The sequence below is a fragment of the Palaemon carinicauda genome, chromosome 20, assembly GCF_036898095.1.
Source record: "Palaemon carinicauda isolate YSFRI2023 chromosome 20, ASM3689809v2, whole genome shotgun sequence".
Classification (NCBI taxonomy): Eukaryota; Metazoa; Arthropoda; class Malacostraca; order Decapoda; family Palaemonidae; genus Palaemon; species Palaemon carinicauda.
Genome location: NC_090744.1, coordinates 115,872,484 through 115,884,983, shown reverse-complemented (window position 1 = coordinate 115,884,983; position 12,500 = coordinate 115,872,484). Strand labels below are relative to the sequence as shown.

Genomic DNA, 12,500 nt, shown 5'->3' with positions numbered 1-12,500 from the left:
TTTTAAGAACTGTAACATCAAAATAAATATTTCCTAAATAAACTATATAAACTTCAACAAAAAAAGAGGAAGAGAAATAAGATAGATTAGTGTGCCCGAGTTTACCCTCAAGCAGGAGAACTCTAACTCCAGATTAAAAGTATTTTTCTTAGATAATTGTATATTTTAATGAACAAATATTTTAAATTAATGGGATATCTCAAAGAACAAATTAATGGGAAAATAGGAATGGGTTCCCCTCTGTATATATCCTGTTTTTTATTTTTAACATTAAGCGTACTTTCGTTTTCAGTGTTCTCGCCCATTAACCCTTTTAACCCCAGGCTATTTGGAAATTTCCAACCCTTAACCCCCAGGGGGTTATTTTTTTCCAGCACATTTTGCAGTATATTTTTTTCTAATTGCTCTAACAGCCTTAATTTTTGTCATAGAGAGGTCAGGTTGGTCTCATTCTCTTGGAAAATGCCTGAATTTTCTCAAAAAATTATCAAAATTATGAAAAAAATGTAAATAGCAGTTTTTTGCAAGGACGTACCGGTACGTCCATGGGGGTAAAGGGATGAGTTTTGTGAAACGTACCAGTACGTCCTTTGGGGGTAAAAGGGTTAAGTATCACGTACAAACATTTTCCTTGCTAAATTACAAGGTCTTTTAAGATTTTCGGTGATCAATCTACTCTGAAGAAGTGTTTTAATTTTTTCATTCTACTTTTTTTCGAGTATTGTAATCCTGTCTGGTCTAAAGCTACTGATTCTCATCTTAATTTGTGGGACAGAAACTTACGGTCTGTTAAATTTCTTATTCCTGATCTAGATATTAGTCTCTGGCACCGTCGTTCAATTAGTTCATTATGCATGCTGCATAAGTTTTTTTTATAATTCTGACCATCCTTTACATTCAGATCTTCCCGGACAGTTCCCTGCTGTTCGTAATACTAGGCGTGCAGTTAATTCTAATAGTCAGGCCTTCTCCATCTTGAGACTCAATACTACACAGTATTCTAGAATAATAATAATAATGATAATAATACTGTTGATCATTTGTTTGTGAATCAAGAATTACATTACGGTACTTGCTATTTTGATGCATATTTTATCAATATTTTCATTAGATGCTAAAATTTTTTTGTAAGGGCCCTCTAATTTTTAAAAGCTAATTTAATGAATTAAGTCTGGTATGTCCCAAGGAGTTTTGAAAACAGCTCTAACGTGGCTTAGAATTATTACAAGCAGAGGTAGTATTCATGTTCCAGATAGACTCTACAATTTTAATTAGCAATATAATTTTTTGATGCACACAGGTACGGGGGAGAGCTGGTGGAAGCCATGACTGGAAAGTGTTGGGAGAGCATCAGCAATCAAGCGGCCGAGGTGATTACGTCTGTCCAGGAGGTAAAGATACAAAAGTCTCGTAAAAAAAATGCTGACAAAAGATACATGCATCTATGAAAAAGGATATGGAAGGCTCTATGAAAAAGGATATGGAAGGCTCTATGAAAAACGATATGGAAGGCTCTATGAAAAAGGATACAGAAGGCTCTGAAAAAGGAGCAAAGTCTCTCAAAAAGATAGAGTCTCTGAAAAGGATACAAAAGTGTATGAAAAGAAATAGGATGAAATAGAGAGCTGGGAAGGAAGAGGCCATATTTGGAGAGGACATTTATAGCTATATCTTTACATCGATTTAGTTAAAAATTGTCCTAACTAAGGGATTTTGACGTAGGAAAAATCTATTTCTGGGCGAGAGACCTGTGCCGCCCAGTGAAATGCTCCTTTTACATCACTTCTAAGGTAATAACTCCTTTTCATAGCAGTTATTACCTTAGAAATAATGTAAAAGGAGCATTTCACTGGACGGCACAGGTCGGAGCCCAGAAAAATCTTTTTTGAAAAATAGATATTTCATCATTGGCAAAAATCTCCATTATGTACTAGCAGTATGTGTCCTTGGGTTGGAGGGTAGAAATCGGGCCAATATTTTCTAGCAATAAGTTATAGCTTAGGATATCTTGTACTGGCAAATTGAAGGTATGCACATGAATATGTGTCACAACGGCAGCCAATATGAACAGGGATATTGATTGTGTATGAAAGATAAGAAGATAAAAAACCGTTTGAATAAACTTTTTTGCTTGGTATGTATTGTGTAAGAAAAATTTAACCGTTTATTGAAATGTCACTTCTAGCATGATTGAAATTTTATGTTTTAAGAGCCTTTCATTAATGTTTTCTGCGAAAGAAGCCGTGTAGAAACTTAGTAAAGTCATATTTGGTCCATGAAGGTTTAAGATAAGAATGAGCTTCGTTGTATGAATTCCATTTGAGAATTATTTTGAAGTGCCGTTGGTCGCTTTGGAGAGTTAAATTTGCTGTTTAAAGGTCCCAGGAAAGCTTTAGCTCGAAACAGTTTGTCAAACTTGGATTTTGCTAATGAATACTTTTATAAAAAAAAAAAAAAAAATGCCATAGATGACTTTTAAAGCACATTTTTGCATGTTGTGATTTATGAATGAATAAATTGTTAATGATATTGTAGTAAAACTATGCAAGAAATACGTCTGATGAAATGTAAATACAAATGAATAGATACTAAAGAAATGCTTGAGTAATGAAATTCCATAATTTTATAGGCAGCTGTAGTCTGAATATTATGATAATTTTTATATAAAACATTTAATCAATATTATCGTAAAAATGTCTTCCAGATGGGCAGTGGCATTGCAGAGTTCTTCACTGCGTTCTTGCAAGCAGAGGAATTCTACAATCGCTTTGTCTCCATCAAGGATAAGATTGTGGAATTGGCTTTGCAGATGTGGAATCACATCGAAGGTAACATTCTGGAACTTGAAGAAAACTAAACGAATAATTCCTGATTTTTTGTGGTCTTGCACAAACACTGTTGAAGTTTTACTGTTGTTGATGCTTTATTATTATTATTATTATTATTATTATTATTATTATCATCATTACTACTTGCTAAGCTACAACCCTAGTTGGAAAAGCAGGATATGCTGTAAGCCCAGGAGCTCCAAAAGGGAAAGTAACTCAGTGAGGAAAGGAAATTAGGAAAAATAAAATATTTTAAGAACAGTAACATTAAGATAAATATTTCCTATATAAACTATAAATACTTTAACAAAACAAGAGGAAGAGAAATAAGATAGAATAGTGGGCTCAAGTGTACCCTCAAGAAAGTTCATTGCCGTTTCTCACTGATAGCTCATAAGAGTGTCCTCATCTATATGATTTGTTTATTTTTTTCTTTCTTTTTAGGTGCCATAATGATGCTGAATGAGACTCTTCTCGGATACTTTGACCTCCTATCAACAATGTTCACAGACAGTTCCACTCAGATTGTGGGATTCTTTAATCAAATTAGTGCGAAAATTGAAATGAATGGATTCACAGCTTACGTAAGTATTTTTCACATCCACTTTTCGTTTGTATTTTTTTTATCGTAATTTTCTTATTTTCTTACGTTGCATTTGAATCCTGTTCACAAACAGTATAGTATTGTGTCTTGAACAGCACACTTTAGAGGTTAACCAAGGTGTACGCTTAGGCCCCAGCCACATTGCTTTCTACGCTTTATGTTTCATTGGTTTTTCTTGACCTTCAACTGGATTGGCCAATTACTTTTAACATTGCATAACTTCAAACTGCACCTCTCATCAATGAACAAAAGTATTCTAATGGGACTCATTTCTTCAATTAAAATTGCAAGTAATAATAATAATAGTAATGGTAGTAATAGTAGTACTAAAAGTGATTTAATCAAGACCTAAAACAAAATCCAGGCTCCTTAGAAACCTTGTAATAACTCTTAACAAGGAATTTTTCAATATTAAACTTACCCGATAATCATGTAGCTGTCAACTCTGTTGCCCGACAGAATTCTATGGAGGGATACGCCAGCTATCACAATACTAGAAGGGGGTGTACTTACCAGCGCCACCTGTGGCCAGGTACTCAAGTACTTCTTGTTGACACCTCCTCAATTATTCCTCTGTCGTGCTTCTGACAAGACGTTCTGGGATACGCTTATGTTCTTGGAGTATTTTCACGACTTTGGTGAAGTATTTCTCTTTGATTTCGGCTGTCGCTTTACTGGAAACTTCTATTTTAGCTTAGTTAGCTTTTGGAATTAATTTGATTAATTTTGGTGACGAAGAGAGTATGAACTCTCGTTCACCTTTCAATGGCCGACCCTTCCCTTAGACGGAAGTGTTGGTGTCTAAGAGAGTATAGACTCTTTTTCTTAATTTTGCTTAACAAAAGTTATAGATTTATTTTATATCTCTCCGCCTCTTATAGGCCTCTTCGATTAACTTCCTTTTATTATAAACTTATTAAAATTAATTTTTATATTTGTTTATATTCGACCTTCCTAATAGTAGGCGGTCTTTTCTTGGTACCGAAGTTAATTATCGTGAGCCCGTCATTTCGGTTTTACCTGTTAACATATTATGCTATTTTAAGGTCTTTGAAAGAATTTCTTTGATAGTCTCGTACTTTTTCAAAGTTGAACTAACGTTTTGTTTGTCTCGGCAGTTGTTGACGTTCAGAACGTTTCAACTTGCACTCTATCGTTACGATAGAGAAAGAATGTTCACGGTTTCACATTGCAGTAAGAGTAACCGTGTCTAGCGTTTTGTTCATTCTTTCTTAACTTAATGGTTTTGATCCTAATAAGGAACTTTTCTTTTTGGGAAATATTTCAGTTTTTTCCTTTAACAATAATATGTTTTAACGATATATATGATTGGGCTCTTCTCTCAGGTTCTAAGTCAAGAGAGAGAGAGAGAGAGAGAAGAGACGGAGGGAGAAAGAGGATAAACGTTTCCCTCAAGCCTGCCAGGCGTACGAGTAACGTCGTTATCGTTTTGCTCTTATCCCTAGTCTCTTTAGGGGAAGAAACTAAACGTTTCTAGAGTGATCTAGTGTTTAGTCTCTTTCCAGCCACTGAATTTTCTTTCATTAGATTTTTCTGTTACATTGTAATTCTGTTTTCGCAATTACTAACTTTTGAGAAGGATAGAATTGCGTGTTTCAGGTACAAACCACTTAAAGTTTCGAGTTCAGTGAAATAAGTGCAAACAGAAATCAAAGTGATAAGTGATTAGCGCAAAGTATGTCAGTGTTATGCGTGAGGGTACTTTTGTGCGCGCCAGTCGTCCTCCCAGTCCGGGACCTCTTGCAAGCTCCCAAGCCCAGGGGAGAAGCAATGTCGAAGGATTAAAGGGTTCGGCAGGCCTTGATCGGCGCACAGAAGTATCCTCGGTGGTTGTGGGCGTGTCTTACCGAGACCGTCACTCCCACCCGCAGACGATTGAGCCCTTATTTTGCTCGTCTGCAGAAGAGATTTAGAGGAGAAAATATAGGCAGAGTAACGCTGGTCTCAGGTCTCAAGACCTCTTAAACGTAAGTCCAGACCTATGCCAGACGTACGAAGTAAAGTTCAACAACCCGGATGCAGTCATTGGGTTAGCTCTGACTCTCCTCAGTCATCAGTTTGTCGGGCTGAGAGTGCGCCTACACTCCCCCCGCCTATGCTCGCTCCACCTGATCGCAGTACCACCTGCCAGGCGTACGACGTTGTGGACTCTACTACAGTCCATGCAAGCACAGCTTTCGGACCTGATGCGTGAGTGTCGTGCTGAGAGTGTTGCACCTCCTCCTCCTCCTGCACCGGTGGTGCACCAACCGCCTGCACCCGTTCAGCCTGTGCTGCACCCGCCTGCACCGGTGGTGCACCAACCGGCTGCACCCGTTCAGCCTGTGCTGCACCCGCCTGCACTCGCTGCACCCAGTCGCAGCACCATCTGCCAGGCGTACGATGTTGTGGACTCTACTACAGTCCATGCAAGCACAGCTTTCGGACCTGTTGCGTGAGTGTCGGGCTGAGAGTGTTGCACCTCCACCTGCACCCTTTCAGCCTGTGCTCAACCCGCCTGCACTCGCTGCACCCAGTCGCAGCACCATCTGCCAGGCGTACGATGTTGTGGACTCTACTACAGTCCATGCAAGCACAGCTTTCGGACCTGTTGCGTGAGTGTCGGGCTGAGAGTGTTGCACCTCCACCTGCACCCGTTCAGCCTGTGCTCAACCCGCCTGCACTCGCTGCACCCAGTCGCAGCACCATCTGCCAGGCGTACGATGTTGAACCTCTTTCTGTGTTCGCTGTTCCCAGTGTTGTTCAGCCTCAGCCTTCTTTAAGGCAACCTTTGGTTTGGGATCAGGAGGATTACTCCACTCTTCCTCCTCCTCCCCTGGCTGCTCCACCGGTGGTGCAACTCTCGGTGGAGGTACAACCTCTTCCACCTGTGAGTCAGTCTCCTCAGCTGCTGCACCGAGCTCAACCCGTGCACCCTGATCCTGCGCCTCAGACACCTCTGCTTGCGGGAACTTTACCTTGTTCTGCGCAACCTCGGTCTCTTCACGCTCCACTCATACCACAGGAACAGGAACTTTCTGCACCTTCCACTGTTGTTGTTCCAGCTCGTTCTGACTCTGCTGTTCAGCATACCTTACCTCCATTTTCAAACCATGGCAAAAATATGAATCATGAGTTATGAATGTAAGGTAAACATTATGTTGATTTTTAAACCCCATGCAAGCATGCATAAAGCACTCTAGCACTGGTCATGGAATTTCTGAGAATGTTAAACGCCATGCACACGCTCTGCTTTCCTTACAGCAGGCTCTGCTTACAGCAGGCTCTGCTTACTACATGCTCAGCATTCAGCATGCTCTGCATTCAGCATGCTCTGCATACAACATGCTCTGCATACAGCATGCTCTGCATTCAGCATGCTCTGCATACAACATGCTCTTCATACAGCATGCTCTGCATACAGCATACTCTGCATTCATCATACTCTGCATACCTTACCGCATGCTTCTCAACATATCTTGGGTTGTTGCCAACTCACTAGACTGTCAAGCAGTTTCATAACGTTGCCTTCTAGTCTGCTGCTTTTGCACCAGTGAACCCTCACTCAGAGAACTTAGCTTTTCTAGGATAAGGTCCCTGTAGATGAGAAAGTTCTTTTCTCCCTCCTTCTGATATTCCCTTGAGGACTCTGTCATTTGGAGGGAGCCTTTAGCTGCATAACCTCTTATGGACTTTTATTTAAGCATAACATGCTTACAGGGAAGGTAATGGTTCCACTTCAGCCGCTAATCCCGTCTGTTACCACACCTGCTCCCATAGACCTTGAGCTGTGTTGCATGACATGCAGTCCAAGCTTAGTCCTTGTTAGAGGATTTTTTGTTTACGGAGTCAATGTGTCACGGGGAAGACGTTCAACAACCAACAGAAGGGACTTGTTGTGACGCAGTGCGGCTACCTCAGCAACCCGTTAAGGAGTTGTCTGTACGACCCAGATAGTCTAGACAGATTCGGGTTGTCACTGTACTTCCTCGCTTGCCCATGATTGACAGTTTACAGACTGTGCAGCAGTATCATGATCTTGTGTCCGGCTCCGTCAGACGACTGGCTTTTAAGAGCTCCCACAAGTCGTCGCTGTCTGGAGATTTTCAAATGGACTATGGTTCTGACCAAGGAACTGGGCCTCCTGGTCAATTTTGAGGAGTCTCAGCTAGTTCCATCCCAGACCATTGTTTCCTTGGGTATGGATCTTCAGAGTCGAGCTTTTCGGACTTGTCCGTCGGCCCCAAGGATCTTCCAAGCCCTAGAATGCATCCAGAGCATGCTGAGAAGGAACCGATGCTTAGTCAGGCAGGGGATGAGTCTAACAGGGACACTTTCATCGCTGGCCCTGTTCATCGAGTTAGGGAGACTCCACCTCCGCCCCCTTCAGTATCATCTAGCTGCTCACTGGATAAAGGACATGACGCTAGAGACGGGCTCAGTTCCTGTTTCCGAAGAGATGAGGTCTACTCTAACGTGGTGGAAGAACAGCATTCTTCTCAAGGAAGGTCTACCTTTGGCTGTTCAGACCCCCGACCACCGTCTCTTCTCGGACGCATCGGACACGGGCTGGGGTGCGACACTGGACGGACAGGAATGCTCGGGAACATGGAATCAGGAGCAAAGGACACTTCACATCTATTGCAAGGAGTTGTTGGCAGTTCATCTGGCCTTGATAAACTTCAAGTCCCTCCAGCTTAACAAGGTGGTGGAGGTGAACTCCGACTACACCACAGCCTTGGCTTACATCTCCAAGCAGAGAGGGACTCATTCGAGGAAGTTGTTCAAGATCGCAAGGGACCTCCTCATTTGGTCAAAGATCGAAAGCTCACGCTGGTAACGAGGCTCATTCAGGGCGATATGAATGTCATGGCAGATCGCCTCAGCCGTAAGGGTCAGGTCTTCCCCACAGAGTGGACCCTTCACAAGAATGTTTGCAGCAGACTTTGGGCCCTGTGGGGTCAGCCAACCATAGTTCTATTCGCTACCTCGATGACCAAGAAGCTCCTCTTGTATTGTTCTCCGATTCCAGACCCAGCAGCAGTTCGCGTGGATGCCTTTCTGCTGGATTGGTCCCATCTCAACCTGTATGCATTCCCGCCGTTCAAGATTGTCAACAGGGTACTTCAGAAGTTCGCCTCTCACAAAGGGACACGGTTGACGTTGGTTGCTCCCCTCTGACCCGCGAGAGAAGGGTTCACCGAGGTACTGCAATGGCTGGTCGACGTTCCCAGGACTCTTCCTCCTAGAGTGGACCTTCTGCGTCAACCTCACGTAAAGAAGGTACACCCAAACCTCCACGCTCTTCGTCTGACTGCCTTCAGACTATCGAAAGTCTCTCAAGAACTAGAGGCTTTTCGAAGGAGGCAGCCAGAACGATTGCCAGAGCAAGGACGACATCCACTCTCAGAGTCTATCAGTCTTAATGGGAAGTCTTCCGAAGCTGGTGCAAGGCCAATGCAGTTTTCCTCAACCAGTACCACTGTAACCCAGATTGCTGACTTCCTGTTACATCTAAGGAACGTAAAATCCCTATCAGCTCCTTCGATCAAGGGTTACAGAAGTATGTTGGCAGCGGTTTTCCGCCACAGAGGCTTGGATCTTTCCTCCAACAAAGATCTACAGGACCTCCTTAGGTCTTTTGAGACCTCAAAGGAACGTCGGTTGTCCACTCCAGGCTGGAATCTAGACGTGGTCCTAAGGTTCCTAATGTCATCAGGATTTGAACCGTTCCAATCAGCCTCTTTTAAGGACCTCACATTAGAAACTCTTTTCCTCGTGTGCTTAGCAACAGGTAAAAGAGTAAGTGAGATCCACGCCTTCAGCAGGAACATAGGTTTCACATCTGAAACGGCTACATGTTCCTTGCGGCTCGGTTTTTTTTTGGCTAAAACGAGCTTCCTTCCCGTCCTTGCCCTAAGTCGTTCGAGATCCCAAGCCTGTCCAACATGGTGGGGAACGAACTAGAGAGAGTACTTTGCCCTGTTAGAGCTCTTAAGTACTATCTAAGAAGGTCAAAACCATTACGAGGACAATCAGAAGCCTTATGGTGTGCTATCAAGAAGCCTTCTCTACCAATGTCTAAGAACTCAGTTTCTTACTACATCAGGCTTCTGATTAGAGAAGCAAATTCTCATCTGAAGGAAGAAGACCTTGCTTTGCTGAAGGTAAGGACACATGAAGTGAGAGCTGTGGCTACTTCAGTGGCCTTCAAACAGAACCGTTCTCTGCAGAGTGTTATGGATGCAACCTATTGGAGAAACAAGTCAGTGTTCGCATCATTCCATCTCAAAGATGTCCAGTCTCTTTACGAGTACTGCTACACCCTGGGTCCATTCGTAACAACGAATGCAGTAGTAGGCGAGGGCTCAGCCACTACATTCCCATAATTCCATAACTTTTTAACCTTTCTCTTGAATACTTTTTATGGGTTGTTCGGTCGGCTAAGAAGCCTTCCACATCCTTGTTGATTTGGCGGGTGGTCAATTCTTTCTTGAGAAGCGCCGAGGTTAAAGGTTGTGATGAGGTCCTTTAGTATGGGTTGCAGCCCTGTATACTTTAGCACCTTTGGGTTGATTCAGCCTCCAAGAGGAACGCTGCGCTCAGTAAGGAAGACGAACTTAAAAAAGAGACAGAGTAACGGTTCAATTCGACTTCCTTACCAGGTACTTATTATTTCATTGTTATTTGAGATAACTGTTATATGAAATATGGGATACTTAGCTATCCTTTAATCTTGTACACTGGTTTTCACCCACCCCCCTGGGTGTGAATCAGCTACATGATTATCGGGTAAGTTTAATATTGAAAAATGTTATTTTTATTAGTAAAATAAATTTTTGAATATACTTACCCGATAATCATGATTTAATTGACCCTCCCTTCCTCCCCATAGAGAACCAGTGGGACCGAGGAATAATTGAGGAGGTGTCAACAAGAAGTACTTGAGTACCTGGCCACAGGTGGCGCTGGTAAGTACACCCCCTTCTAGTATTGTGATAGCTGGCGTATCCCTCCATAGAATTCTGTCGGGCAACAGAGTTGACAGCTACATGATTATCGGGTAAGTATATTCAAAAATTTATTTTACTAATAAAAATAACATGTTTATTATGATACCTTGAGCAGTCTAGTGTGAGTGGAAGTGGGTTATAGCAAGATATGAAAATTCAGCTGTGTGGCCATAATGATGAAAGAGAAAACTTTCTTTCCATCTCAATTTCTAGTTGTTTTTATAGTGAAGTCAAGTGACCACTCGTATCCAAGGAGCAGTTTTGTCAGCAATAACTAAAACCGTAGATAGTGATAGGATATTTGAGTTACTGGATACTATGCAACCCCAAGTACTGTAGTAGTCCTTATAGTCCAATGATTCAAAGCTCATTTTCTTTTCTGTAGATGAAGATAGCCAGTGTGTGAGCTCAAACTTTATAGAAATCATGTAGATAATTTCATCACAAATAAAACCCAGTTAGAATTATAATACAAATGCATTCATGTGTCCAAATTTAACAGGAAAAAATTATTGAGATAGAAAGAATTCTAAGATATATTTCAAGCACCAAGGCAGATTAAATAGGCAACCCAAAATCCTTATATATTTTATGCCATATAAGTAGCATCAGTAGGGGATTCAGCGTTATGAAGCTTCATCTGTGGTGGATAATGTGGGAGGGTGGGCTGTGGCACCCTAGCAGTACCAGCTGAACTCGGTTGAGTCCCTTGTTAGGCTGGAGGAACGTAGAGAGTAGAGGTCCCCTTTTTGTTTTTGTTTCATTTGTTGATGTCAGCTACAGCCCAAAATTGGGGGAAGTGCCTTGGTATATGTATGTAGGTATAAGAAAAATGGAAATGAATATGGAGGTAAAGACTGTTCTCAACCAAGAAGAAACTATAGACCGGCTCCTAGAAGGCTGGATAAATAATGTAAGGTTTAGAATACCTTAAAGAAATTGAAAGGTCAATTTTACTTTTAGGTGACCGAGAATTTGGACTTCGTCAGAGAAGTGATCTTAGCTGCCTTTGACACCGTCGTAGGATTGGCAACAGAGCAGTTCGAGGCATTGAAGACTTCTGCTGCAGGCAATGCTGCCTTTGAGTACATCAATGCCATGGCTGGCAATGTCTACGAACAGGTCAGATTACAGTTAGATTTCAAAAGTGTTAACGCCAGTAGTATTTATAAGTTTATTGAAGGGTAAAGAAGTTTGTGTTCCTAGTGTGCTTTGCTTACCCTTTACTTCTTTGATACAGTATACAAGTAATGCCTCAGGATATGAATCAATTCATTCTGGAGTGGCTTTCGTAACATGATTTTTTCGTATAATAAAATAGAGCCAATGTACTTAACCTAACCATGCAAATTTTGTTTTGTATCCTGAGGATGTTTTTGTAATATGAGGTGGAAAAATCTTTGTCCTTTTGTAAAATGAGTTTTTTGCTTACAGAAACTTTCGTATCTACAGGTTTCAGTGAGTCTTTTCATTTTCTTACTCAAAAGTTTATTAACCCTTTTACCCCCAAAGGACGTACTGGTACGTTTCACAAAACTCATCCCTTTACCCCCATGGACGTACCGGTACGTCCTTGCAAAAAACTGCTATTTACATTTTTTTTTCATAATTTTGATAATTTTTTGAGAAACTTCAGGCATTTTCCAAGAGAATGAGACCAACCTGACCTCTCTATGATAAAAATTAAGGCTGTTAGAGCAATTTTGAAAAAATATACTGCAAAATGTGCTTGAAAAAAAATAACCCCTGGGGGTTAAGGGCTGGAAAGTTCCGGTTAAGGGCTGGAAAGTTCCAAATAGCCTGGGGATAAAAGGGTTAAAGGGTGATATTCTAACTTTGACTTGTATCAACCTTCTATTGGGCCTGTTCCATAATTGTACATATCAATATTATTTTCCTTAGTTTATTTAATGTTATTCCTTGGAGGCCATAGCATTGGATTGATAGAAATTTATCTTTTCATCTTTCAGGTGATGATGGTATGGAACAGGTGGCGGCACGAAGAGAGAAAAGACCTGGATACCTTAGAACGCATCGCTTTCTCAATTTTTGACA

At 41.4% G+C, this 12,500-nt stretch overlaps 1 protein-coding gene across 1 annotated transcript in view; it reads left to right on the top strand.

Annotated features, from left to right (window-relative positions):
- The window catches only part of LOC137660094 (uncharacterized), a 128,242-nt gene that overhangs the window by 76,736 nt on the left and 39,006 nt on the right, over positions 1 to 12,500 (top strand). Inside the window, 5 exon segments of the mRNA XM_068394812.1 lie at positions 1,301 to 1,391; positions 2,705 to 2,828; positions 3,273 to 3,412; positions 11,409 to 11,567; positions 12,416 to 12,500. The exon segment at positions 12,416 to 12,500 is cut by the window's right edge and continues 43 nt beyond it. Coding sequence (XP_068250913.1) covers positions 1,301 to 1,391; positions 2,705 to 2,828; positions 3,273 to 3,412; positions 11,409 to 11,567; positions 12,416 to 12,500 — 599 coding nt within the window.